The sequence below is a fragment of the Varroa destructor genome, unplaced genomic scaffold (genome assembly GCF_002443255.2).
Source record: "Varroa destructor unplaced genomic scaffold, Vdes_3.0 BEIS01000001.1, whole genome shotgun sequence".
NCBI lineage: Eukaryota > Metazoa > Arthropoda > Arachnida > Mesostigmata > Varroidae > Varroa > Varroa destructor.
The window spans coordinates 25,473,463-25,498,208 of record NW_019211454.1 but is presented as its reverse complement, the minus strand read 5'-3'; the positions used below and the strand labels follow the sequence as shown (position 1 = coordinate 25,498,208).

Below are 24,746 nucleotides of genomic sequence, written 5' to 3'. Positions count from 1 at the left end.
ACGTGTACGTTCGCTACCAACATGTTACATGTACAGTACTAAGTTGCTTCATTGCGAGGCTTTGCACGAGCAAGCTTTACAGGCCGTTAACGAAGATCGCCTTAAAAGGTAAAAGGGCAGCCCTCGCCGCATAAGAAGAAGTTGCAAAGCAAACAGACAAGGTCACTAGTAAAGTGCAATGTTCGCTGTATTGTTTCCAGCAACCAATTGCTCCCCGAGGTCCCGCGTGTTTAAAGGGGACGAGGTCAGCGTAACGGCTGAATAAATAATGATGGCCTTAATAGTCCTACTACCGCATGGTATATATGTGGTCGTTTGGAGGGCATCGCGTTTTGGCTATCATGGAGTAAAATGCGCGGTATCTTTTAAAAAGCTTGAAGAACTTTTTTATTCTGTTAATTTGCTCAACAAAGGCTTTACTTTTACTTAGCTTAGAAAATTTTTCGGTTTCAATTAAGCAAAAATGAAAACGTTTTTGTAAGTGTTTTTTTTTGGAGAAACATGTGCAGTTAGAGGTGATAAAATGACTTATTAAAGTCATTAGTAACTGGGCTCTGTCGACTGAACCCTCCCTTTTTTGCTTTCGAAATTGTCCCACATAGCTTTACCTTTTTATGAGGTGCGGAGTATCAAACTTAAATAATCTTCGTCATAGACAAACTGTATTACATAGCTATGGTTTGCACGCGACACTGTTATAAAAAACTGCTAGCCTCTAGTGCTAAACTTTTTTTGAGTTTACGATGAGATTTGAACCTAAGGACTCCTTAGAAGTGTCACTATTTTATTTGGCTTTAAAGTTCGTTCCTAGTTTCAGTCGAAGTTGCAGGCTAAATACAGTCCATTTAGTCAAGCAAAATTTGCCAAAGCATATCGAAGCTCTCTAAAACTTCGAACTATGTTTATGCTTCCGTTCTCTAGACAGCGCCACAGTACTATTGTTACCTGGCAGTTTAGTAACTCGACTTTAAATTCGTGGCTAGCTGACTCTTTTGAAGTTCAATAACTTGAAGATTATAATATCCTATGGGGTATGAATGGTCATTTCAAAGGCTCCGATCTGCCCAGCCCCTGGCTCCCTGCGGTCGTACTTCCCGCCTAAAATGCGGTGCCATCGTCACTGTGGTTTCACGGAGGCTACCTTGACTTATTATATCGTGCCGTACTATCGTCGGGAATGCGAGGCCCAAAGCCTCCCATTGCCACAGAGCCTGGGTTCTTAGGGCGGGGCCAACGTGGCCCTGGCGTTTCCGAGTTATCCATAGGTTAGTGGGGGGGTTGATAATTCCAATTGCTCGGCATTGCCAACAACACTAGCTGATTTGTCATGATATGAACGAAGGGAACCTTCGCCACCGAGTAATATAACGTTCTCAGTTGTGGCAGCTGTGGCACATGCGTACGTACAGCTTTACTAAAAGAGGAGTACCTATAACCCAAACATACCGAAACGGCAGGTATTGAAGTGGTCTCAAATGAGGTTGGTGAATCTGGAGAATTCATTGGCAAATACCTGCACGTAGCTGGTTCTTCAAAATTCTCGAAGCTCACCCAGACACTATGATAAAGTACGCAAGCAAGCTAGCCCAGCATTTTTAGGTGAAAAGACTACTGTTTTCCAACTTCTATGCTGTAACGTGCTCTGCGTCCAATCGAACATTTTGTGTCGTCACGGTATCGGAAGCTGGATAACCTGCAAATCGAGTTCGACACCGCGATTATAAAACTGATCTATTAGAAGTTTCGAGTGGACTTGTTTCCAATTGAATAAGCTCGAGGTCCATGAGCGTCCGTATATGTTCCCTGTGGATAATCGTTCGTGTTTTAGCTCGAAACTTTTGCTCGCTTCAGCTATTCAGTAAGAGTTCAACATAATAGAGCGTATTTGTAGTTTGGTTAGAGTCAGCCTTACATATGGTTCGCCCAATAGCGTCAAGGTCTGTGCTAGCTCGTGATCTATAAAACAATCCTTTAGTGGTTCGTTTGTCTTTATGTGATGCCCGCAGCTTTCGTTTTCGCCGTCAATCGATAATGAAAGATAGTCTATATAGCGAAGGATTCTATATTCCTGCAGGAGGTATTCTGTGAAAGAACGAAGAGAAAAACTATGGAAAACATAATGTCGAGCTGAACTTTTAACTTTATTTAGGTTTTTAACGAAATTTTGATGCTATTTTGAACCTGGGCATTCTGGAGGCTTGACAAACGAAAGCTATTTTTCACTTTAAGGGTCTGTTTTGCTTTTCTTTATTGCAGGAAATAACATCATTTATATGAACCCGTCTACCAATTGAACAGCACTGATATAAGCAAAAAGCTTACATTTTTTTGAATTTATGTTTTATGAACAAAGGACACACGGGCATTTTGTAGCTTGTAGGATAGCTGGTAGGAAACGCTTACAGTTTCCTGCCGCTACCATTGCGATTAAATTCGGTATTTCTATTCGGTATATATTTGCTATACATGCTTCACCTTGCGAGAAATTATATCGGGGTATACGATATCAACGGATACGGTATCCATATATACATATATATGTATATACGAATAGGAATGAGCTTTCCGTTCTCATAGACGGAGATAGTTTTGAAGTAGCTGATAAATGCTAACCACCTGCATATGCACCAATAAAGTGGAAACTTCGTTCTACGGATCTATGGATTATCATGTACGTGCGTGCGTGCGTGGTTTTTCCCGACGATCGTGATAAGTAAACGTACGTCCGTCTCCTGCCTTCCTTCTGTTCAAAGCCAGAGAGGTTCTACTTGTTACCGCTGGCTTACTGTATACATATATGTGAATTTATACATTCCGGAATACTTACCGGAATTGTGCCGGAACAAACAATGCTAACATCGTTCACTACTCAACGGATATAAGTGAAACGAACTGAGAGCAAATAAGTTATTAATGACCCTACGTGTAAGTAGAATAAAAAACGCACATTATTTATGTATATATATATATATATATAAGGTTTTCATGCATTCAAAGAGGCTAGCTTTTCTGCAGTACATATGGGTGGTGTGGATTGCTTTTAATAGTTAAAATTAGAAAACAAACGGTGCCTGATTTAGCCGGTAATCTAGTAGACCAACGCTTCTCGTCAAACCCGAAATACTCTCAACTAACAGACAGGGTCGTATCAACAGACACGGTTGCATCTACTTGATCAAAAAGATAATAATAATGAGAGAACAGTGCGTAACAGCTCGTTAACTCAGGTCTGAAGCTTCAAAAAGAGGTGTCCCAGCCTGCCTCAAAGCAGAACGTCTTTTTCATTTGATGAACTAAACAGCTTTTGGGGAAGAACTGGCCACTTTTTTGAAATAACAGTATAAACGTATCTAGACGTTACTATTGACACTTAGTGAAATCGAGGCATCTAACCTTAATTTTTGACATTTTGTATTTGTTTTCTCTTACTTATAGGGCTCACCAGCTCGCTACCAATGGAGAAGCTGCAATCTGAATGTAAGTAATCTGAAGAAGGTATGTTCAATATAGAACAATAGGCGACGGTCAGCAGATCAAAGCACATGTGACAACCATGTCAAGTTAAATACAATTAGGCACCATGTGATTGATATAAAAGCGTGGCAAGGCTTACATATCCTAGTGGTTTACGCATCAGACATCCTTTATTCGATATGTTTATCGACGCTCAACATTTAGACTACTTTCTATTCATGTGATACAGTGTGATATCCACGAGGGGTGGCTGAACGAGGACCAAGTGCGCAGAGTCAGGAAGCAGCTGTACGTCAACAATCGGGTAAGTGAACAAGACAGTCCACAACGTCCGGCATCGAGGTCATACCGTCACCAACGGCGGAATACGTTCGCTCACCAACATCATACACTGTCTGATCGGGAACGAGAAAGCGCTGAACGGAAGGTGACTCAACGGCAATACGGCAGCAGTGCTGCAGTTCCAGTACATGGCGGCAGCGGCCGATTACATACGCAACTGGCGCAACTTCACAGCGAGCTTCACGGGGATAATTGGTCGAGTCCAGCTCACCACCGCTTGCTCCAGCAGCTGACAACGGGAAGCCAACCACCGCTACAGCATCACCAAGGCCATCAGCAGTATCGTCACCGGTTCGATCTGGTGAGAAATGATACGAACAGTTTCCTCTGGCACAAATAACAGCAGCGACAATAACAGCTGCTGCTGCTGCTGCTGCCGCCGATACATTGCGATGGATGTGTCCTCGTAAACAGCTTTCTAAAGAGCCTAAAAGCACATATTTGAAACTGCACGTTTTCTACAATTAGCTATTGAAAAGCAGCAGAGACGAGAGCTCGGCTACATCACATCCTATTTCAGCCGTCACTCACGTAAACACTTTTAGGACAAGACCTATGTACATTTGGTGTTCTAGGAAACAATACTTCTGCGGATGTGTGCTACGGCATTTTTGAACAACGCAAGCTATAACTGCTTACGGCAGCGCAGATGGCGTATCTGCCCGAAGGTAGAAGCACAAAAGCCAACCAGGTCCTCTAGTCGTTCACACGAAGTTAGCTTAATGTCTGATGAAGTCTGAAGAGTTGGTAGCCAGTAGTTCGATTTAACCGTAGATTTCTAGAGTGCATCACCGAACAGCTCATTTAGAAACGGGGCAAGCTAATTGCCCGACCTGACTCGAAGACCTATTCACAGCATATCGATATCTGTTTGTCAATTGTAGTTTGTTGGCGCCTGGAAAATAAAACTGATTGTCAATGTCTGCTCCTACTACACTCGAGAATGCCCTTACTGCATGTTTCCTGCAATATATATATGCACGTCTACATGATACTGCATTGTAGAGACTATTGATCCTGCTAGCGTGTTCTGCCGCAATTATAATACAGACAGACTCGATACCTAAAATATACGCTGCCTAACACAGTCGTCTCACTAGCAAGGTCTATAATGTGTGCTACGCTGCAAAAAAGAAAGAAAATATTGTGTACTTTATACATTTAATAGTCATTCTACCACTAGTCTGTGCTGAAATCTCAACATTTTTTTTTTTTTTTTTTTTATAGTTAAGAGCATAACTTAAATGTCTTTGAAGTTATACTACTTTGTTTTTTGAGTTTAAAGCCTAACAAAAACTTGTGTCCCAGCAGAGTTATGGTCGTGAAGTGTGCTATGATCCTCATCGGGATCCGGATCATTCGTCTGACCTCAACATTCACAAGTACGTAAACGTTCCCTGCATTCACCTATACCTATATATTGCTTACTGATTTTGAACGAGTCAGAACAACATGGGCATTACCTCATTTTCTACCATTCTCAAACGATCTACTCGAGTTAAAGTCTAATTGGCCTTCAAATCGTGGCTTTTTAATTGACACCAAATTTTTTCACATTATACATATGCATGTATATACAGTACGAATTTCTATACTTCCTAGACGTAGTACTGATATGCCACTCGATCGAACTACTCGCGCAGACGAGGGCAAATAGAGTTATATGCTAGTTAAAGTTGATTCCCCAAGGAATAAAGAAAGCTTTATCGTTTGGGGAATTAACTTATCGCAACGATGTTCGCTGCTGTTACGACGCGCGAACCGCTGCCGTCTCTTACTTCAGCTCTTTTGCTCTAGCAACTATAAATATTGTAGAATTTTTGTGTACAATGAAAGTTATTTTTCTAGCTCAAATCAATTTCCTCTTTGGTTTGCGTGAAAGAGAATTGAGTAAAATATAGGCTTGGGTCTTTTTGGGTGACCCTACATACACGCTAAGTTTTCTTAGCTGCCCAAGTGATTTTCATCGAAGTAATTTGGCAAGTATCATGGCATGCACGGGGAATGTAAGTACATAACCAACTCAAAACCTGAAGTGATTATTTTCCATGCAAAATTAGCTGCTTTAAGCTTTTCATTTTCAAGTAAAAAGCCAGAACCGCTTCGATAAGTGTTACATTTAATCACAAAAAGACGGTTTGATATCTGTCTGGCCTAACTTAAGGCGAAGAAATCTTCCTTATTGTTACAGTTAAAAGAGGAGTTATGAAAGTTACTTTTTATTGTCCATATAAAGAAATCTATTTTCTAAAACTTGAGCAGCTTGGACTTTGCCCTGTTTGCTCTCAGACATTCCATGTCTAGACTCGAGCAGGTTTTATTAAAAAAATCTAATCCTTAAAAAACTTAGAGCTAAGTTCATAATGTTTCAGCTGGTAAATTTATCTATGCGTCGTAAATTAGTTGCTTCACACTTTCTATACTGATATTGCTGAAACTAGGGAAAATATATAGGAGAGCTCTGTTACTATCGAACATTATGAAATTTGTGAATGTTATCACTCTTATCAAAATAAGGAAGAAAAACACGTAAAATTATTTTACTGAGAGTACCATCACATCGTATTCAAAACAAACGTCGAATGTTTTTTGATTCAGAAATTGTCAGATCTGTTATTATGATTTCAGTTGAAAAACATATTGACACCGAATTTTTTCGAAATTAAGAAGTGTAATGGTCATAGACCACTTATGAAAATAAGGTTTATTTTCGAATACGCACACACGCACAAAAGCAAATTTGTAACATCATCTTAAACGAGGCCCGGCCAATAGTGGATAAGATTATTATCAGCGCGCTATCGAACGGAAACTGTAAATATGCTAATTTCCCGACTAAAACTATCGAGCAAATGCTCAGAGTACATATTCTAGCGCTCAAAAGTCAAGCCTTAATAATTGAAGCAGCAAATAGTTAATCTATCTTTGAACTTGTAGTCCAGTCTAGTCCGCAACCTATTAAGGCTAAAGGATTGTTCGGGCACCGACTTCTAGATCACTTTCCAGCCTATCATCATAACTTTCGCAAACGACCTTTCGGTATGTATCGTACCTTCGACCGATTAAGCTTAAAAAAATTCGGGCAAAGAATTTGTAGTCATACTACAGTAAGCGCTCAGTTTTTCAAATATGTTCAATCTAAGCCCCACCCGGGATACCGAAACTACAGGACAAGCTATAGGGGCAACCCTTTGTTACTCATGTGCGAGTATGCAACGGATTTAATTCCAGATTCGACAGTCATAAAAAGACCAGAATTTAGAAGCATAAATCGTTTCCTGTGGATGTTTTATTCCATGCGTAGATGAGATTTTCGCAACAACGAACAGAAGACCCCTTAACTGCTAGTTTGCAGTTAGGAAACTTAATTGTCTATAGCTAATTCTTCTATGATTATGACGTTCAAAAAGTCAAGCAATTCTATGGAAGACGAACTAGTGTCCAGTGGTATACATGGTGACCGTGGAATATTTTTTTGTTTAAGTACGTATCTACATAATACTGTATATTCAAAGTAAAACGAGAGCAGGGCAAATCTAGAGTTTTTACAGACGGCATTGAACCCTGCTTACAATCTGGCCAGCCCTTTAATATGTTGACAAAACCCTGACGCGCTTCAAGTTAAGTTTCTGTTGCAATGGTATAGGAGAGTACGTAGCTTGTTCTGCATGAATGATACATCGTTATAGGAATTCCCACAGATAACGAGCATTTTTAGCGCAATGAGCTACAGTGGGCATACGCGAGATGTTGTTTGAACGTGAGAGCGTTTGATGTTTGCAATAACAAGTTTGCCCGTTTTGAGGCACATTTAGGTACTGGATTTGTAAATATACAAAAGTATTGATCCAACGTCACTGATTACAGGCCAACTTGTAAAGACGCTGTGGCGCTCTGCTCGCCTTTGTACCTCCGATTTGAAAGCCCATTTTAAAACATTCTGAATTGTTCTTCGTGTTTTGCAAGCACTTCGATAGAAGCATATTCGGCCATGTTTTATTTAAGGAAATTAAATGGACTATTAAAGAGTCTGCATTATATTTAGTGCTAAAAATAAAGTGTTCACGAAAAGCATAGAAGGATTTTTAGGACTAGGCTTTAAGTTAATACTAAGCATACACCGTTAGTATAACTCGTGCGTAACGGTTTCGCAACGGACGAAAAAGCCTTACGACGACCCTCGCCTTAGGCGGTCCGTCAGCGCGAGCACGGATAAATACGTAAGAAAACCAAAATAACTCGTCCTGGAAAATCGTTAGATCATCGTCAGATGACTAGCACACGAATTAGATATGCTATACGAGAGAAAAATTAAAAAGTAATACATTTTTTTTACCGCAATATTAATGAATTAAATTATACGTCTCTACTTCACTGTTTTTTTGCTGTGTTGCCTTAACACCTATATTAACCAGGTCAAACCGCTCTTGCTTTTCCCTATTTAAAGCTTGAAAAACGACTGAAAACTATTAAAGACTATTGACAAAATCGAAAAATATGAAAGCAGACATAAAACATGTTTCAGCCATTAACTTCGAGAAATTCTTTTAAAGACAAAAACAACGGTGCTATACTTGTGCTGGATCCGACCGGAACTTGGGAGAGTTGAACGACTGAGCAAGCAATAAACAGACCGGAGTGTATTCGGCCCAGACCGAGCGAGGCTAATATCCCTAACCTGATAATTTGAATCTACATATTACTTGAATGCTACAAAGACTCAAATCTCCGTTTTCATAGCATGTTTTGGCTATGATTAAATCATACGGAACCCAGTACAAATATCTTAAAAACCAATATTGCCAAATTTTCGCGCATATACAAATCCGAAAACATTGCTTTATTAAGCTACGTCCTAACTTACTTCTGTTACGTTTCGCTAACTGATAAAAAGTCGTAAACTTCTTATGACCATATCTTGAAGTTCTGTACTCACAACATGCATCTGTTCAACACCTTATATCGGCTAAATTATATACCTATCCGCCAAGCCCATTAGGGATTCGCTTTTGTTTGTTAGTGGCTCATATGTCATGGTATTTTGTGTATTTCAGTTCGCGTGTAGCGATGAGGTCGAGCGACTTCGAGTCTTCAGCCCCTATAGAGATCGAGAGTACAAAGCTAGCCAACCCTGAATCCGGTATCGAATTAGAAGGAATCGACGGTCCAGGCAGAAGTAGCACTTTTACCCAGCACCACCTGCTGCAGCAGCGGGCGAGCTTACGCCGCCAATCGCGCCGCCTTACACGGAACTTCTCGATCCAGCCTGATCTTGAAGCCAGCTGCGTACTTCAAAGAAGGCCCGACCCGCAACCGATCGGGCCTCTGGGCCACGGTCCTAGTCAGACGGCACTCCAGGGCTTGCCCGGAAGCTACTCTGCGCAACATTCGTCGGGCGGGACCCTCGACAGTAACAGCCAGCGGCGTCGCCTGAAGACGCGCTCTACAAGCGTCGACATCTACTCCACCCCGACGCGGGCGTCGGTTGCCACCCTTTACGCTCACCCTAATCCATATGCAACGCCTGAATACTATGGTAACTGCGGTAAGTATCCGCCTCAAGACATGTTACTCGGTTATTTTATAATAGTTTCATTACACCTATCAACGCTACTTTTATAATTAACAATAAACGTAGGACAGGCCTTGTTTTTTTTAATATAATAATTACATGGACTTTACTCGCTTTTGCTGGTCGTATTAATTGCAACATCTTAGCTTATAGTAGTTTTAGCACTACATTTCTAATAGAATACATCGTCATGATTCGTCCATTGGTTGCTATCGTTGTTCCAGATGAAGCCTGGCTCTCGGGGGACGAAGTGAGCATTATGAGTGGCTCGGCATCATCGAGCTGCTGCTGGACGACCGGCATATCATCGGGTTGCGGGGGTGGGCATTGCGAGGAGACAACGGCGGGCTCTGGTCGCTCGTCGTCGGCCATGCACGCGGCCAACTCGCAGGGGGGAGTACCGCTCACAGGGGGGCATGGGCCACATGTGGGAAGCCACGGTCCGCGTACACGCGGAGTTAGCTCGACGTCAGTTGTGCGTCGTTCGTTATCGAACGCATTAACCAGCCCCGCGTTGTCACCCTCAAGAACGGCCATGTCGTCGGTGCGCTCACGGGACACTGGTTATAGCGAGGGGACCTGCCGATCCAGTTCATCATCCAGGTAAACCTAATCAATTTTCACTCATCACTTAGATGTTTTCGTTAACTGCTGCCCAACTGCTAAATGATGTTGTTTATTGCAGCATACTGTCTATAGCTTCGAAGGGATATATAGCATCCAATGTAGGAATTTTACCTGACTTAACCTTTCTTTGGTAGACAATTGAGCTTATTTACAAAGTGATTTACTTTGTAACATTTGACATGTGGCTGATTAACTTTAATCATATTACTTTTTAGGCAGAGTTAAATCTGTTTTTGAGGAGCCAGTATTTATTACAGGATACAGAATTATCAGTGTTATTTTGACTACTCATAAACTATATACACTTACGTGTCTTTTCGGAAAATCGATATTTACTGCACGGAACTTAGCTCAAGTAGCGATCATTCGAGCACGTCTGGAGCGCTGGCCTCAGTTTCGGATGATGACGACGACGATGACGACGACGATGATGACGACAATGTGGTCGAAAATGAACATGTGTCCTCAAAGCAACAGCAGACGCCAAAACCTTCAAAAAAGGTCAGTTTATAATTACTTCACTATTTGCTCACACACGCCTAGAGAAGCTTTTTTATTTTCATATGATACAAATATTGCCAGATAGGCCTGAACGTATATGAGTCATTTAAAATATTTCAGTTGTACATGAAGAGCTCCAGCGTGGGTTAAGCAATTTTACCCAGACCGTTTCGTTATTTTGTGTCGAGCGCAGGTAGGTCGTACTAAGTCGTGCCCGGTGGCCACATCATGGCCCCAACGGCTCTTGGCCGTTCGCGACTTACAGGACACCTTGCTAGCAGTCCCTGCCCCGCTGGCGCTTCGTAGCCGAGGCGATTTTGTATGGCCACCGACAAGCCTTTTATCACATGAAACCACCCACGAAATCATTGGTGTCAGCGAGCAAACCCCTGTGTCCCTTCGCGAGAGTTCTACGCATCTGCAGGACGCGGGGTCGTCCGTGGAACCGTTGACGCCTCTCATCTCGTTGGCGGCTTCTTCCCAGTCGCCGTCTCCTGCTGGCGCCTCTCCACATAGTAATCCCTACTGCCACGACCGAAGTAGCCCCTGCATTGAGAAAGACTCGGTACGTGAGTTTATTCATATTCTATTATAAATAAAAGATATATTAAGAAAAATGTTGGAATACTCTAAACGTTATTATTTGTAAACGCTAAAGGTTCATAGCACTCGCTGAGATTCCTGTCCATTTGCTGAATACCACACCAAAAATTTGCCGATAGCTTTTTGACCTTAAGACTAGTATTTCTTGTTTACCCCGTAAGCTGATCTTTTCAGGCGATCGTTTCATAAAAGCTACGTTTAGCAAAATGGAAATATAGTTTTCTTTATCTTTTCATTACGAATTCAATCTTTTGCCTCAAATTATAGAAAAGAACCGATCCACTGGATGCTCTTCGTACTCCGCTCATCTGCTCCTGCTCGTTGACAAGGTCAATGTAGCTTCGGTGAAATTGGATAACAGAAAAGTTCTTTATTTCCTCCCCAACGACTTGACTTTCGTCTTTTCCTAAAGAACAAATGCTTAGACAAAGACAATGAAGCGTTTGAATCACCACAACTCTCATCCATACAAAAACATATATTTTTTTTCTGACTAGTTACCAACTTGAGAATTCAGCAGAACCGTAAACGAAGTGCTAGTTATGAGAATTTACATTGAGTAACAGGAAATTGTCTGAATGATTAATAAAACACATTTAACAGCTTTAAAAGGAGATTTTCGAGAATAAACTACATCCAAGTACTTCCCACATTTTCCTTATCATTACGTCGAAGCATGTTCAGAAGCAATTTTTTAAAGCCGTGTCCTGAATAACGCTCCGCCGTAACGAGTTCATGGTTTTGCTCTAAATTGTACAAACTTTTTATAACATTTGACAGTGAAAATATCCACGTATTACTTTATGGATTAGAGGTTTTTGAGAGTGTATTGCTTTTTGCGGGCGCACCTTATACTTCAGCACAGTGTAAAAGAAGGCTACACTTGCGCACACCTTTCCGCTACGGAAGCTTCGCGTTTTCATCAGCAGATGCAGCAAATTTTACCCTTTCATTGTAACTTCCTTTACAATCAAATAATATTTCGAATTCTAGGTCTGATATTGTCGTCACCTGTTGCAGCAATTAGCTTTTAGAACTTTTACGTCCGTCACCGTCGTTAAATGCTTCATCAGACAGTTGACTCCCAGCATGGGGGACTCGGTCCCCTGCTCGGATCCGAACCCACACCACGATGTATCAGACATCTCGTTCCCAGTGCGCTCTCTACGACCAGATCAATTGATACTGTTTTGAGGCATGCTTACCTAGGCAGGCCTCAGTTGTATCGAACGTACAGCTAAACAGATTGATATTGCAAGATACATTGTGAAATATTCGCAAAGACATTTTTTACTACGCTGTAACCATGTTTTGTTTCTACAAAGGCCACTAGTCCACTGTGTTATTGTAGCGTTGGGACGTTGACAACATGTGCGAAACTGGTATTATTCTATAATTTCCAAAAGTAAAGTGAAAGCACGTTTCATAGAATTCTCTCAATCAAGGCGTCATGGGTGGCGAGAAAGATTCATCCTGCCCGGGTTATATTGTTAAGAGCCACGTACGCACGCATGCACACGCATACATACAAATTCGCTTACTTGGTCCGTGCGCTCCTTGTATCTCGTAACAGAAAAAAGAGAAGGGGTAACCACAGGTATGCAATAACGTAATCTGAACGCTGCAGAAGCCTGATTACGCATATAGATGCTTTATGGTAGTGCAGCCGTAAAACACTGTAAAAACAGTTTCGCAAAAGCGACCTCCTAGACAGTTCTTCAATCAAGTGCGGCCCTTTTGCTTATATATTATAGTTGAATAAATATAAATGAAAGAGAATTAGTGTATATGACTGAAAAATATAGGATGTACAGCCGGCGTACGCGGTATATTTGAACGGCCTCATACATGAGGATATGCGGTTTTATTTAGGACATAGACTTTCGATTTACTCGAATTGGATACATCATTGAGGAAGTTTTCGCAGATATTATCACCGTTGTGCAGGCATTAATTGATTAGGGCTAAAGTTATCAAAGCAATGTTACGCCGCAAGACGTAGAGGATATCTAATACTGTCGTTAAGAGGTAACTGTTGATTTACGGAACGTGAAAACGATAGATCTAATCAGAAAAGGAAAAGAGTCACACACATAAACGAAATGCTTCGTTTCAGAAGAAGACAACATTTATATTCATATATATATAGACGAACGACAGAGACATGAGCTAAATAGCAATGAAACACCGCTAACAGAAAGCATTTAACTGTAGGACGCGCTTTGGGTATCAAATCTTTGCTTTGAAACACCAAAGTTTGATATTCGATTGTTGATTTAGACGGCTGATGCGTCTGCACTGATAGTTTCTTCCATAAAGTAGGAGTGACCTCGCCTATATGGTAATTGCGATTAGTTGCATCGAGGTGTCGGCGTGCCTTCTGCTTCTCTCGGCAAGGTCAGCAGACCTTAAGCAATCGCAAAAAGATTGTTGACCTAGCAGGCGAAGCAAAACGTAGACTTTTGATGCCGCTCAGTTTTTCAGTCAGTTCTTCTTCTAGCTTAGGCCGTCCAATTCGACGCGTGCAGCGTGCCTACAAGCATCGCTCTCTACCCCTTCCCCTATACAAAGTTTTCCGAGAACAGAAGGATCTACATCGAGTGCAAATTCAAATCACATTATTTTTAAGGACAAACCAAATTTCATGATAAATGGTGGCAGATGATGTTTATTATGCTCGTATCTTTGCCGGACTCGCTACGGTTATCTTTTTAGGCGATCTCAGAGTGCAGAAGCCCCCAGCTAACAGACCGCTCTCCTGTGTCCCCTTCTCTGACGAGGGCCCTCAGCACCGATACCCGATCGAACAAGGGCAGCGATGGATGTTCCACTGGAGGGACTGCTTCTCCATCCAAGGTAACCGTTTGCCCTCGCACACTGTACCTATGTTCCTAGAACTACTAGTACAGCACGCCCAGGCGGTTAAACGACATTAGGGCAGAAAACACATTAAGACGAAATGGGAGGTTCCTGATCTGCTTTTTGCTGCTTCCCCCGTCTTTGACAACCAACGTCTGATGTTTACAAGCTCAAAGAACTTGGTGGCTGACTGCCTCAGTATTACTCTTATAAGTGTTAGTAATGTGCTGAAAAAAGACACACGATAGGAGCTAATTACTGGACGTCTGCGACAATTACGAAATTTCTATAGAATTTACCCTAACTATAACCAGTCATATGTTATGTTTAAACTATAGATCTAGATAATTATTGACTGCGCGATGGAACGTTACAGCCCATAGAAAGGAAGAACAGAAGCAAAGCAGTCAGAATATGCGTAGTAATCAAGTAAGAATACTGCTTTGATTCGAGTGCAGGTTCTTTCAACGAATTCAAGTATGGAAAAAAGGTCCGACTCTGAGGAGGGTGCTGACGGACCTCGGAAACCTCAAGAAGATCAGGAACGCTGCACCGCTGGTGACAACGCTAACGACGCACCTCCAGGCGGACGCGAGCGCAAACCGTCGAAGACGTCGACAGATCGCGAGTCGGACCGTGAACGCGAACAAGCTGGAGGCCGGGAAAAGCGCCTCTCGTCATCCACTCCGACACTCGGCGTTCAACATTCGCTTGATTGCGACTTCGGGGATAAGCTGCACACGGCCAAGGTGCGCTTGAAAATATACTACTAATCATAGCATCGTATCTATGTATATGCACACGCGTGCGTAACCACGTGTACATCTAGGTAATGCTTAGCAATATAAGACGGCTCGCGTGCAGGAGGACACGAATTTCTAATGAACGATGAGCGTTTCAGCAAAGCTGTACTCGACCCATCCGAATCGTCGCGCTGATTTCGAGTCGATAGTCAGGCTTAGGTACGCTTACATGCTAGATTTTATTCGTATCGAGGATCTCCAGTGGAAGCCCTTTATGTCCCAGCCGAACTAAACGTCAGCAGGAGTGTATGAAGAAAGCATTGGCACAGCTAAATGATGTGCTTTTTTTTTTGGTATCGTCTTATTCTTTTCGCTATCGATCCGCGCGTTGATGCGTATACGATTGATGATCGGCTACAGCCCGAAATCGACGAAGGCGACTATGGAATTGGACCAACGTATAAGAAGATGAGTGAGGCAGAGTATCTCTCCCGCCTGAGCATCCATGATGCCGCCAAAACGGGCGACCTACATGTCATCAAACTCCTGATTCGCCGGGATAAGAAACGAATGGAGTGAGTATATAGTGCAATAACAATGCGTGGCTTGTCCACTAAACGGGTCATTTTTAGTTTGCAATACCCTATTAGCCACCAAATACTTCTCCATTTCAATCGAAAAATGTCAAATTCCCTTAAGAATATATATAATCCAATCTGGAACTACGAATCCCAGGTTCGGATTAGTTGGGCGCGAGTAAATCTCATTTTCAAGAACTTCAAGAATTTGTCTTTCTGATTGGAAAGGCATAGGCTATCTCGGGCAAGCTCAACGCATAATGTCGTAATTCATACGTTCCCGCGTTAGATTGTCAATTTTATTTGTTGCTGGTTTCAGAACTGTGGACGAGCGGGGTTGGACTCCACTACATTTAGCTGCCGCGAACGGGCATACCGACATTGTAAAGGTCAGCAAATTTGACGCCTTACTATGAGCGATTTATCGTACCTCAATATATACACAGTGTGTCGTAAAAATCAAATCGACAGCTGACGTTCACTTAGCAATATGTTGCACGACCATTGTATGACAATATCTGGCGATAGAAATAAGTGAGAATCCGTAGCTGTGTGCGAACAGTGATACCGCAACTAACCTTAGTCCAACCTCAACGTTCGCCCTTATCGCCGTGGCCTTTGTTTTCGATGGCACAGACCTTCGCCAATGAAAAGATCCCACTAGCTTCCTCACGCGCGGGAATCCATTAGATGAAAATATGGAGGACATCCAAATTTTATTACTATATCATTTATTAAAATATTATATGAAAATCAAGTGTGGCCTGCGGTTGGCGAAGAAGTGCATGTGATACTGCAACTGGTATCTGACAAGGCCCTGAGCCTTGTCAAATATCAGGTCTCGCTGCCGACTGTGATATTGGCTGCAATGGTAGTTTAATCATATGTGATGACAATTTGAATTATTTGTGTGGTGTTTATTTTTCAAAGCTGAACAACCATATTCGAAGGTCGAAATGTATCGCTACTAGTGTGCATCTAACACGAACTGAGCAGTTATGGCCCCAGACCTCTGCCGGAAGCGACAAGTATTTTTTCGGATCTTAGAACTTGAAAGATCTATCGATAGAATAAAACTCAGCTCATTTCGAAATATGTACCTTTCAAGTCTCTCGCTCAGAGTATAACTCAACTCCGCCTTGTGCGACATGTGTTTTTGGCAATGTCTGCAATATAAAAACAATAACAAAGGTACCATCGTGCCGTAATGACATCCGGTCGTTGCTAGTAGCCTAGGAAATCTTAAGGAAGGAACGTAAGTGCTGATCTTGGCTGTCAGCTGGTTGCCGAACGCATTTACGATATATTTATACTAGCGGTACCCAGATGGAAATAACTGCGAGAAGTGAATTTCTGGAATGGCATTTTATTGCTTTTATGCTTCGGAAGTTACGTGGTAGCTGACTTCGCGGTACTTCAACATTAGATCCTGGCTAATCTCATCCATGTTGTGTATACACACAGTCTCCTGACGACACTTAACAGAAGCTTCTACTGCTAACACATGTTGATTTCGTTAACAGTACCTGTGCAGTGAGGGCGCACATATACGCGCGTTGGACCCGACGGGCTATACGTCAATGCACGTAGCGGCAATGAATGGAAACGAGCCGTGCTTACAGGTCCTTCTTAAGATGGGCGCTGATGTAGATAATGAAGCCAGTGACGGATTCACACCGCTACATCTCGCCACTCTCAAGTACGTATTGAGAAATAAGGGTATTCGCAACGATCGACTAGATCGTACTAGATAGCTTGCATCTCTTATTTGTTTCGTACGACACGCTTGCTCCATATAGGATACGCTGTTTCGACTAGGCAGCCTTCACGAACAGAAATAATGCATCTTCAGCATATGACTGAGAACTTTTGGAAATGTATAGATTTCCCGCCTGCTGGTCTCTGCAATCATAAATTTAAATACTAAGCTACGTTCTTGTTGTGCCAAAGTACAATAGATTGGATTTTATTTTTAGCCGCCTACATTCAACAGCCGTTTTTCATTATGGGACAGGACCAATTTTTCGAAACGCCCAATCGTCTATAAGCTTCTGAATACATTGTTCTCTCCGAATGTATTTCAGCTTTACGAAACAAACAGAACAATGATGCATATAAAATTTTAAAGGATTTCCTAATGAGATGTGATCGATAACGAATCGTCTGCTGCCAACTTGTGCTCAAAGGCGAGACGCCGTTCACGGGTCGAAAAGCCAATACGGAATGCATCAGTTGAAACAATCGTATCTCCGTATTACCGTTAGATCTGTTGGTAGCCGTCAGCCGAATACGCTTCTGTAATAGATACATACGTTGTTAACGAGAATTTCAACTATCGTTGCCTATATACACTTTGAAACACAATGTCCATTGCAGTACAAATTCGTAAATTACCTGTACATAAGCTCAGGATGTGGACAGAAATCGTTGACGTTATGTGGGGTTATGTGTTTTTTGTGATTGTCTGCGCCGTGATTGCGTTCGCAGCAACCACGCTGACTGTGTAAAAACGCTGTTGGCGTGGGGAGCAAACATGGGCCGTGAGGACGCACTTGGACGTACCATTCAGGATATGGTGGAGGAATACAACTTGGAGGAGGTTGGGACGCTTCTTAAAAACATTTGGACACAATTTGAGAAGTACCGCAAAGCAGGAAAGGCGTAAGCAGAACCAAAAAATTTCCATACTGTTGGTACTTTAGTTATGGTACATTGCTATTGGTGTATGGGTATGGGATTAATTTTCACTATGCCACCATCCATGTTAGTTTCCTCTAAATACATATCATATTATTATCATCATTGATCCACTTCGGTGACAACTGAACTACCCAAATGGGCTTCTTTTTCTACATTAGCTAACAATTTTGCACGCCTTGTGTTTTTATGCTTTGCAGTGGCGGGAGCCGCAAAAGTCTGCGCAAGTTAATTCAGCTGGCGGCCTCTATTGTTTCCACATGTAAGGACGAGACCAATGTCTAGCGGGCCTGTTCCCTTCAGAACAGCTAAACCCACTTCCGTCGGCACGTCCACTTAATCCACAGAGAAACAAACTAACTAACTAACTTCTGTTCAAAACCAAAGAAGCCTTACCGTCCAATACCCACCAACGGGAAGCAATATTCTGCTTCTCCCTCCCTTTTTCCTTTAATTTACCACGGACCCACTGATAACAGCAGCAGTGAATGATGGCTGTGTAGTGATTCGCTAAAGGGAGTCAATAAAATCATCCGTTTTCTTTAGATCATTGACTCATTCATCCTCATGTTGGGTGGGTGATGATCTTCTTGTTTGCCAATAACCCTCGCAACACATTTTTTTTTCATTCGATGGTTGTGAGTGCCGAACTGATGGCGCGTTAGCATTCATTTAATTTCGAACGGCCCACACGCAGACATGCCCAGTTCCATACTTAATTCATCTACTCGAATCAATCGCACACATGCCCAGCCAAATAGCGCATACGTGACGGCTGAAGATCAGAAGCCCCTCTTTCGCTCCTTTTCATCGATTACGGCGAGCAAGTTGGAATTTTAAGACAAGGCCATTGATATTTCCTGAGGAAAAAGTTGAACTCAACACTACAACCAATCGGGCCTATACTCAGTGGTCAGTTTGAATTTTCGTTGAGGTCCACGAGTCGTAGCGGCGACAGATTTTTGAGGACAACTAAGGAGCAGTAATGGAACATAGCACTTCTTGATATGAATTAACCCTGGGAAAATCAAAGCGGGCACTCGAGGAGACCGCGTTATGCAGATGCACAGATACAGTGACGATATGAAAATGCTGTAAAGGATTCGTTACAACGGAACCATTGTTACCTTTTTGCCCCGTCAATTGAATAGAGAGAAATGCAACATCACTTATGCCACGTACAGGATATTACGAGCGACGATCCGGCGATAACGTTACAGCATAGACCTGTGCAGACTTTCCAGTTAAATAAAATTTTCCTTTGCCTGATAATGGTAATAGCTGAGTATCAAATAAGGATATCTGATAGACATTACCGATAATTAAAGCTTGATCGGATATCAGCTCAAAGTAACTGATCGCAACGACCATAAATGTAAGGCAATAAAGTCCTAAGTGATACGTCGGGTTCAGCTCAGACCAATTTATGGAGCAAACTTGTTACTGTCATTATCGCTGTTGTTCTATCATACTAAACAGTTCGTCATGATGACGAAGATGCCTATCGATAACTTATTACTAAAACCAAAATATTATGACAATGAAAAAGCTATTATATATATACGCTGACATATCTTTGTAGACATTAGCCAAGGGGACGTGGGAAAAAAACTGATTTTTTTTTTACAACGCCCTTTGCTAACAGAAGAACGTTGATGAGCACGATTGCAGTTTTTGAACAGTAATTGATTTCATAAGTATGCCAATAGCAACGTAATGAGTTTCTATATGCGATCGCCAATAATTGCACTAGCATTCGGGGGGCATATTAGCCATCAACAGCAAGATACTTTTTATAGATGGAGGAGGCCCTTCGACAACTACGCCCCAGCAGCTTTCCAGCAACCAGATAGCCCCTTCATATTTCATACAGCGAACTCTCAATGTACCGAATACCGTTGGCCATTGTTACCGTTCTGTCACTTGTATATATAATATCATAGCAATAATAATATAATTACTTATTTACGATCGTTGTTCAAGTTACCACAAATATTGACAACGGTAGTAATCGAGCTAAGTAAATGTGTGACGTTACGACCCATCGAACGCATTAAAGTACGGCAATAATCCTGAAAGGCAGCAATACTTACTAATCTTCGTCATGATCATCATATTCGGACAATGAAGAAAACAAAAATTACCAATCAAATCATACAAGTTCATTATTATTGGAGTATAGGCCGCCTTTGACGAACGGGAACTGCTTCAATTAATACCAGTAACGTATTATAATAACTTATCGTGACCTATAGCCTATAATAGCTGTTATACTAGACATTATTATAGGACTGAAGTGGCTGTTCGATTCTAAATAACCGCCAGACTATCTGATTTTACCAGCAAATTCTATAGGAGTCAACTTAGACTTGAGTTATGCTTTGAAACGTGGCTCTAATTATTGCAACCGTCAACGGAAATGCATTTAGTTGATGCAACTTCCTTAGCCGTTCTTACGTATTCCTTGCTTCTAATTTTTCGTTGGGGAGATTTTTTTTCGGAGGCTGCTGCCGTCGTTTTGTCGCGCAAAGCCCATTTTCGAAAAGGAGAAAGGAAAAAAAAAGGAGTATTCCGTAACAATATATGTTAATAAGTAGAAAAAAAGATCGACGAAGAAAATCCACTGAAGCGGTTTTTATAGAGGTTCGTTGGGAAAAAAAAACGCAGAAAAACTCTAAAAGACTACTGAAACATAACGCGATTTGGGTCTCATATTTTTATCACGGGTTATATATTTTAATGTTCTATTTTGTGTCCCCTATCTATGAGTTACCGCTTAAGCTTTTTCTGTTTGTCTCCCGATTTTCCCTAAATTGGATTCTAGTCTATGTAGTCATTTTACCTCTAAGGGAAATTTTTATCTCATGGAAATGTTCAAATTGTTGCATTGTACAGGGTAAAATTTGGGGTCTTTTTAAAGCTCTCCGACCGTATATGACGTTCGCTCACCAGCAAATGAAACTTTAACCGAAAAGAAAGAGGTGAACAAAAACGTATCAGTCTATTATCTACATTTTCCTTGAACAGTGTAACTGCAGACATATAATACTACTATACGTACGTAGTAGCTACACAGATGTAGCTGCAGCGTTTTTTTGGAAATGATTTATAACATATGACCCCACCATAAAATTCTGCTCACAAACACCAGGTCATAGGTACTGTTCAAGATAGCTGGCTAGAATCGCACGTTTTTCATATTATATCAATTCTTACTACTACTACTACTACTACTACTACTACCTACCCTAGGATTTGTTGCAATGGCTAATTATTTCACCATTGTATGACAGGCACGGTGTCACGACAACGACAGCTGAGGACACACCTTTCGATCTTTATCCACTGAAAGCAGATAGGTGGTATACATATATAGATATATCACGTATCTATATATAGATAGAATAACTACACAGTTGTAAATTGTGCTGGATTTTCTGTACGTAGGCAAGAGGTAAGGAAGGGATTGACAAAAGTTCAACTAAAAATTATAATAATCTTCATCATTCAGGTCCTCGCATACACGAGGTGATTATTGATTGATGGGAACGCAGACAGCAGCAACAAGAAGACTCACATATACACACGAATAGATTACCAGCTATTATCCAACCCTCGCAAGATATGTTCATAGCCTCAACCGGTGACTCAGTGAAATTTCACATACGCCACGGCGGTCTATCCGCTACGCGTGCTATATAGATCGCACTAGTTCAAGTAAAAATCAGATGAAACAAACGGTGAAGAAGTTTATACTTCTTGCCGTTCGTGATGATGTTGTACGTCGCCGGCGGGTTAAATCACAATAAGCACATTTTTAATGTGCTTATTGTGATTTAACGTACCGGTGCATCCAGTAAACGTGTTTAGCACATCATTTACTGGATACACAGGTAAGTCGGAATACCGACCCAAAGACCCATGTATAATATCTCGAGTCGTACTGAACATGCCGCTTTACAACACGACACCTACGCTAACTAATTTCGTTTAGAAATAAACACGAAAAAATTGCACCCACGGTCTATCAGCTTAGCGGTCGTCCCGTATCGACACTTTACAAAAAAGCTGCTTAATAACTAATATTGACAACTAATTATCCTAACAATGAGTACGACCGAAGATAATACTCATAGTAAAACAGCAACAAATAATAAATGAAATATATTCAGTCATAATAATCGATCAAGTACATACAAAAAAGCTAAAACTGCCCTTTAACAATGTTAAAACACTACGAATCACAGTCGAAGTCTTTTACTGATGTATATATATATATATATATATATATATATATATATGAATGACTTAAAACGAACTAATACCATATCGACTTATGAGGTACGCGATAACAGGGGAAGAAGGGAAAGACACTCGTAAAAATTGTTATATACGACAATGGAGCGTAAGTTGCAGGCTCGTTAAGAACAAACAAACAGCCCAAGAAAACAGGAGACTAAAAAATAAGAAACAAACAAACATAGCAGACGTAATTGATGGGGCGGTATGTACGAAAAGGCTCAAAACATTTTACAGCATCAAATCAAAATATAAATTTTCAGTGCTTGGTCCTCAAATTTGAGCTGGGTTCTCGCGAAGGGACGTGCGAAAACGGTTGCGCCCCTACGAAAAACGTCTCAATGCGGTCTTCGCAGATAGAGTTCCCACATGTTTTACATCTCTAATAAAAGCGGTTGCGAGTAAACTGCAAGCCTAATATCAATCACATTATTTACATATGGGCACAGCATAAACAATATAATTTCACCACACTTCATCCACGACCGCATCCGCAAAGCGTGACCCTGTTTCATTTTACACAATCTCTGGATTACTCCCGTGTAGACATAGGCATATAAAGAACTCCTTCAGGACGATCATTTCTTGTCGGCATCAACTTAGACGAGTTAAACTACACATATACACACCCACACAAACCCAAATATGTGCCCATATCTCATCTCGTGAAAACCTTCATGATGATGAGTAAAGGTCCTCGAGACAAACACAAATCGCAGCCAATGGATATAAAATAATTACAACGATAAATGACGACGCTAAGGTCGAAGCGATCGTGGTGGCGCACATCTGCACGCGCACTACCCCTCGAAGTGTTTTGCTAACTCGCGCATTCAAACTTTCACCCCCGATTTACAAATAACTACAATCAAATAGCCAGCCGTCGTAAAAAAGTCTAGTCCTTCTTCGGATGGAAGCGCGCTAGACATGATTAGATAGATTATACGTCGACGAGACAAGACAAGACAAAAGGTGTACCCTTCTTGTACACATCAAGTTAAGCAACGGTGTAGCAGCGAAGGACGGTGTACATAGTATAGCGTCATGTGCCGAGCTCATAAAAAGCACCTACAAACGAAATTAAAAACAATAGCCAGCCATCTAACGAAACAATATAGACAGGATATTGAACCATGAAACGTGTTACGAAACCTCCTATAGAGCGATAGTGAGAAAAAGCGTCGAAATTACTGATGCGCGTTTATATGCCGGCGATAGAGAAAAAAACATTGAAAGACGTCCCACTGTCGTTGGTGTTGGCACTGTTACATATATGAAATATAACTTTTTATAATATATATATATATACATCGATTGAAGTAAAGGTTCAACACGATTTGTCGCTACTGCAATCTTTGCATCAAGTATTAAACATGATTATTAATAAAGCACTTTTGGTCATTTTCTACTGTTAATATTGCTGATTCTCTATATTTTATAGGGCTATAGGACCTATACTGTAATCGATACATGACGCTAGAGTCAGGATGCTATGGGGCTTCGAGAAGTGGAATTTACCAAACAAAGCTTATTCCGATTACCAAAGTATATTTATTAACGCAGCTTTAGATGTTGTATTTGATGTCCCTGTTTTCGACATGTCCGATAATAAACATTTCGCTAACATGGCGCCTTATAGCACGCTGCAAGCAATTCTCCAATGGGGGGACCCAGTACCGGGATCTTCCAAGACGATGTTCCTCACCCAGCAGAAGAACAAACCAAAAAAAAAAAGCAAGCTTGCAGAAAAGCATGCGAACAACGACGTTGGTTACACTGAATTTTAGTGCCATATTGCATTTCGAATCGACACGTTTGTTGAAATGATATTTCTTAATCTATTAAGCCTGGAGCAATAGAGATGTCCCTTGCGACTCTTTTCAATTTGAAGAAGATGTCCGAGAGTCCAAGTACTTGTTGGTCTCTCCGGAATGAAAAACGACGAGTGAGTGAAAGAAAGCTCAATTACATATTGAAGCACCGAACGAGTATCTGAAGATGAAACACTGGCAGCTTTCCGATTGATCGAATGACTATGTATAGCGCCAGCCATTTGCAAAAATTATTTCAATTATTTTCACCATAAAGGGCCCTGGCACTTTCAGACTGAGTTTTGCGCACCCTCTCTGGGTTTCCTGCGCACGGGATTCCATCGCGGTATGGCTTCGTCCTTAATTGGCTTGACCGTTGGCTTCGGAGACGGGATAGCGTTCGGGTCGTGGTAAACATCCCTCATAGCTAGTACCTGTAATACGTCATCGAATATGGATCATAAATATTTGAGTGTCATTTATGATAAAAAGTACGTAGTAACATTTTAAGCGAAACAGCTAAACGCTGCTAGATAACTTGACGCAATACCTCTCGTCATGTTCAGTTTACGCGGTCATTAGTTTAAAATCAAAGCTAGTGGTGGCGCAATGATGCTGGACTGAGCCATGCGTCAAGCAG

General features: G+C 41.4%; 1 protein-coding gene across 6 annotated transcripts in view; it reads left to right on the top strand.

Moving 5' to 3' along the window:
- LOC111251060 (uncharacterized) overlaps positions 1-23,710 on the top strand; it is a 145,744-nt gene extending 122,034 nt beyond the window's left edge. For 4 of the 6 annotated variants that reach the window (XM_086977396.1, XM_086977398.1, XM_086977395.1 and 1 more), the window contains 14 exons: positions 3,436-3,477; positions 3,704-4,117; positions 5,125-5,198; positions 8,871-9,361; positions 9,613-9,991; positions 10,366-10,516; positions 10,710-11,081; positions 13,835-13,975; positions 14,437-14,727; positions 15,142-15,296; positions 15,619-15,688; positions 16,823-16,998; positions 17,787-17,960; positions 18,197-23,710. In XM_086977396.1, the coding sequence (XP_086833522.1) occupies positions 3,436-3,477; positions 3,704-4,117; positions 5,125-5,198; positions 8,871-9,361; positions 9,613-9,991; positions 10,366-10,516; positions 10,710-11,081; positions 13,835-13,975; positions 14,437-14,727; positions 15,142-15,296; positions 15,619-15,688; positions 16,823-16,998; positions 17,787-17,960; positions 18,197-18,281 (3,015 nt within the window). In that variant the 3' untranslated portion in view covers positions 18,282-23,710. Of the gene's footprint in view, positions 1-1,207; positions 2,926-3,435; positions 3,478-3,703; positions 4,118-5,124; positions 5,199-8,870; positions 9,362-9,612; positions 9,992-10,365; positions 10,517-10,709; positions 11,082-13,834; positions 13,976-14,436; positions 14,728-15,141; positions 15,297-15,618; positions 15,689-16,822; positions 16,999-17,786; positions 17,961-18,196 lie in introns of those variants that run through there. The other 2 variants (XM_086977400.1, XM_022807267.2) reach the window with 2 other exon arrangements.
- The last annotated feature ends 1,036 nt before the right edge of the window (positions 23,711-24,746 follow it).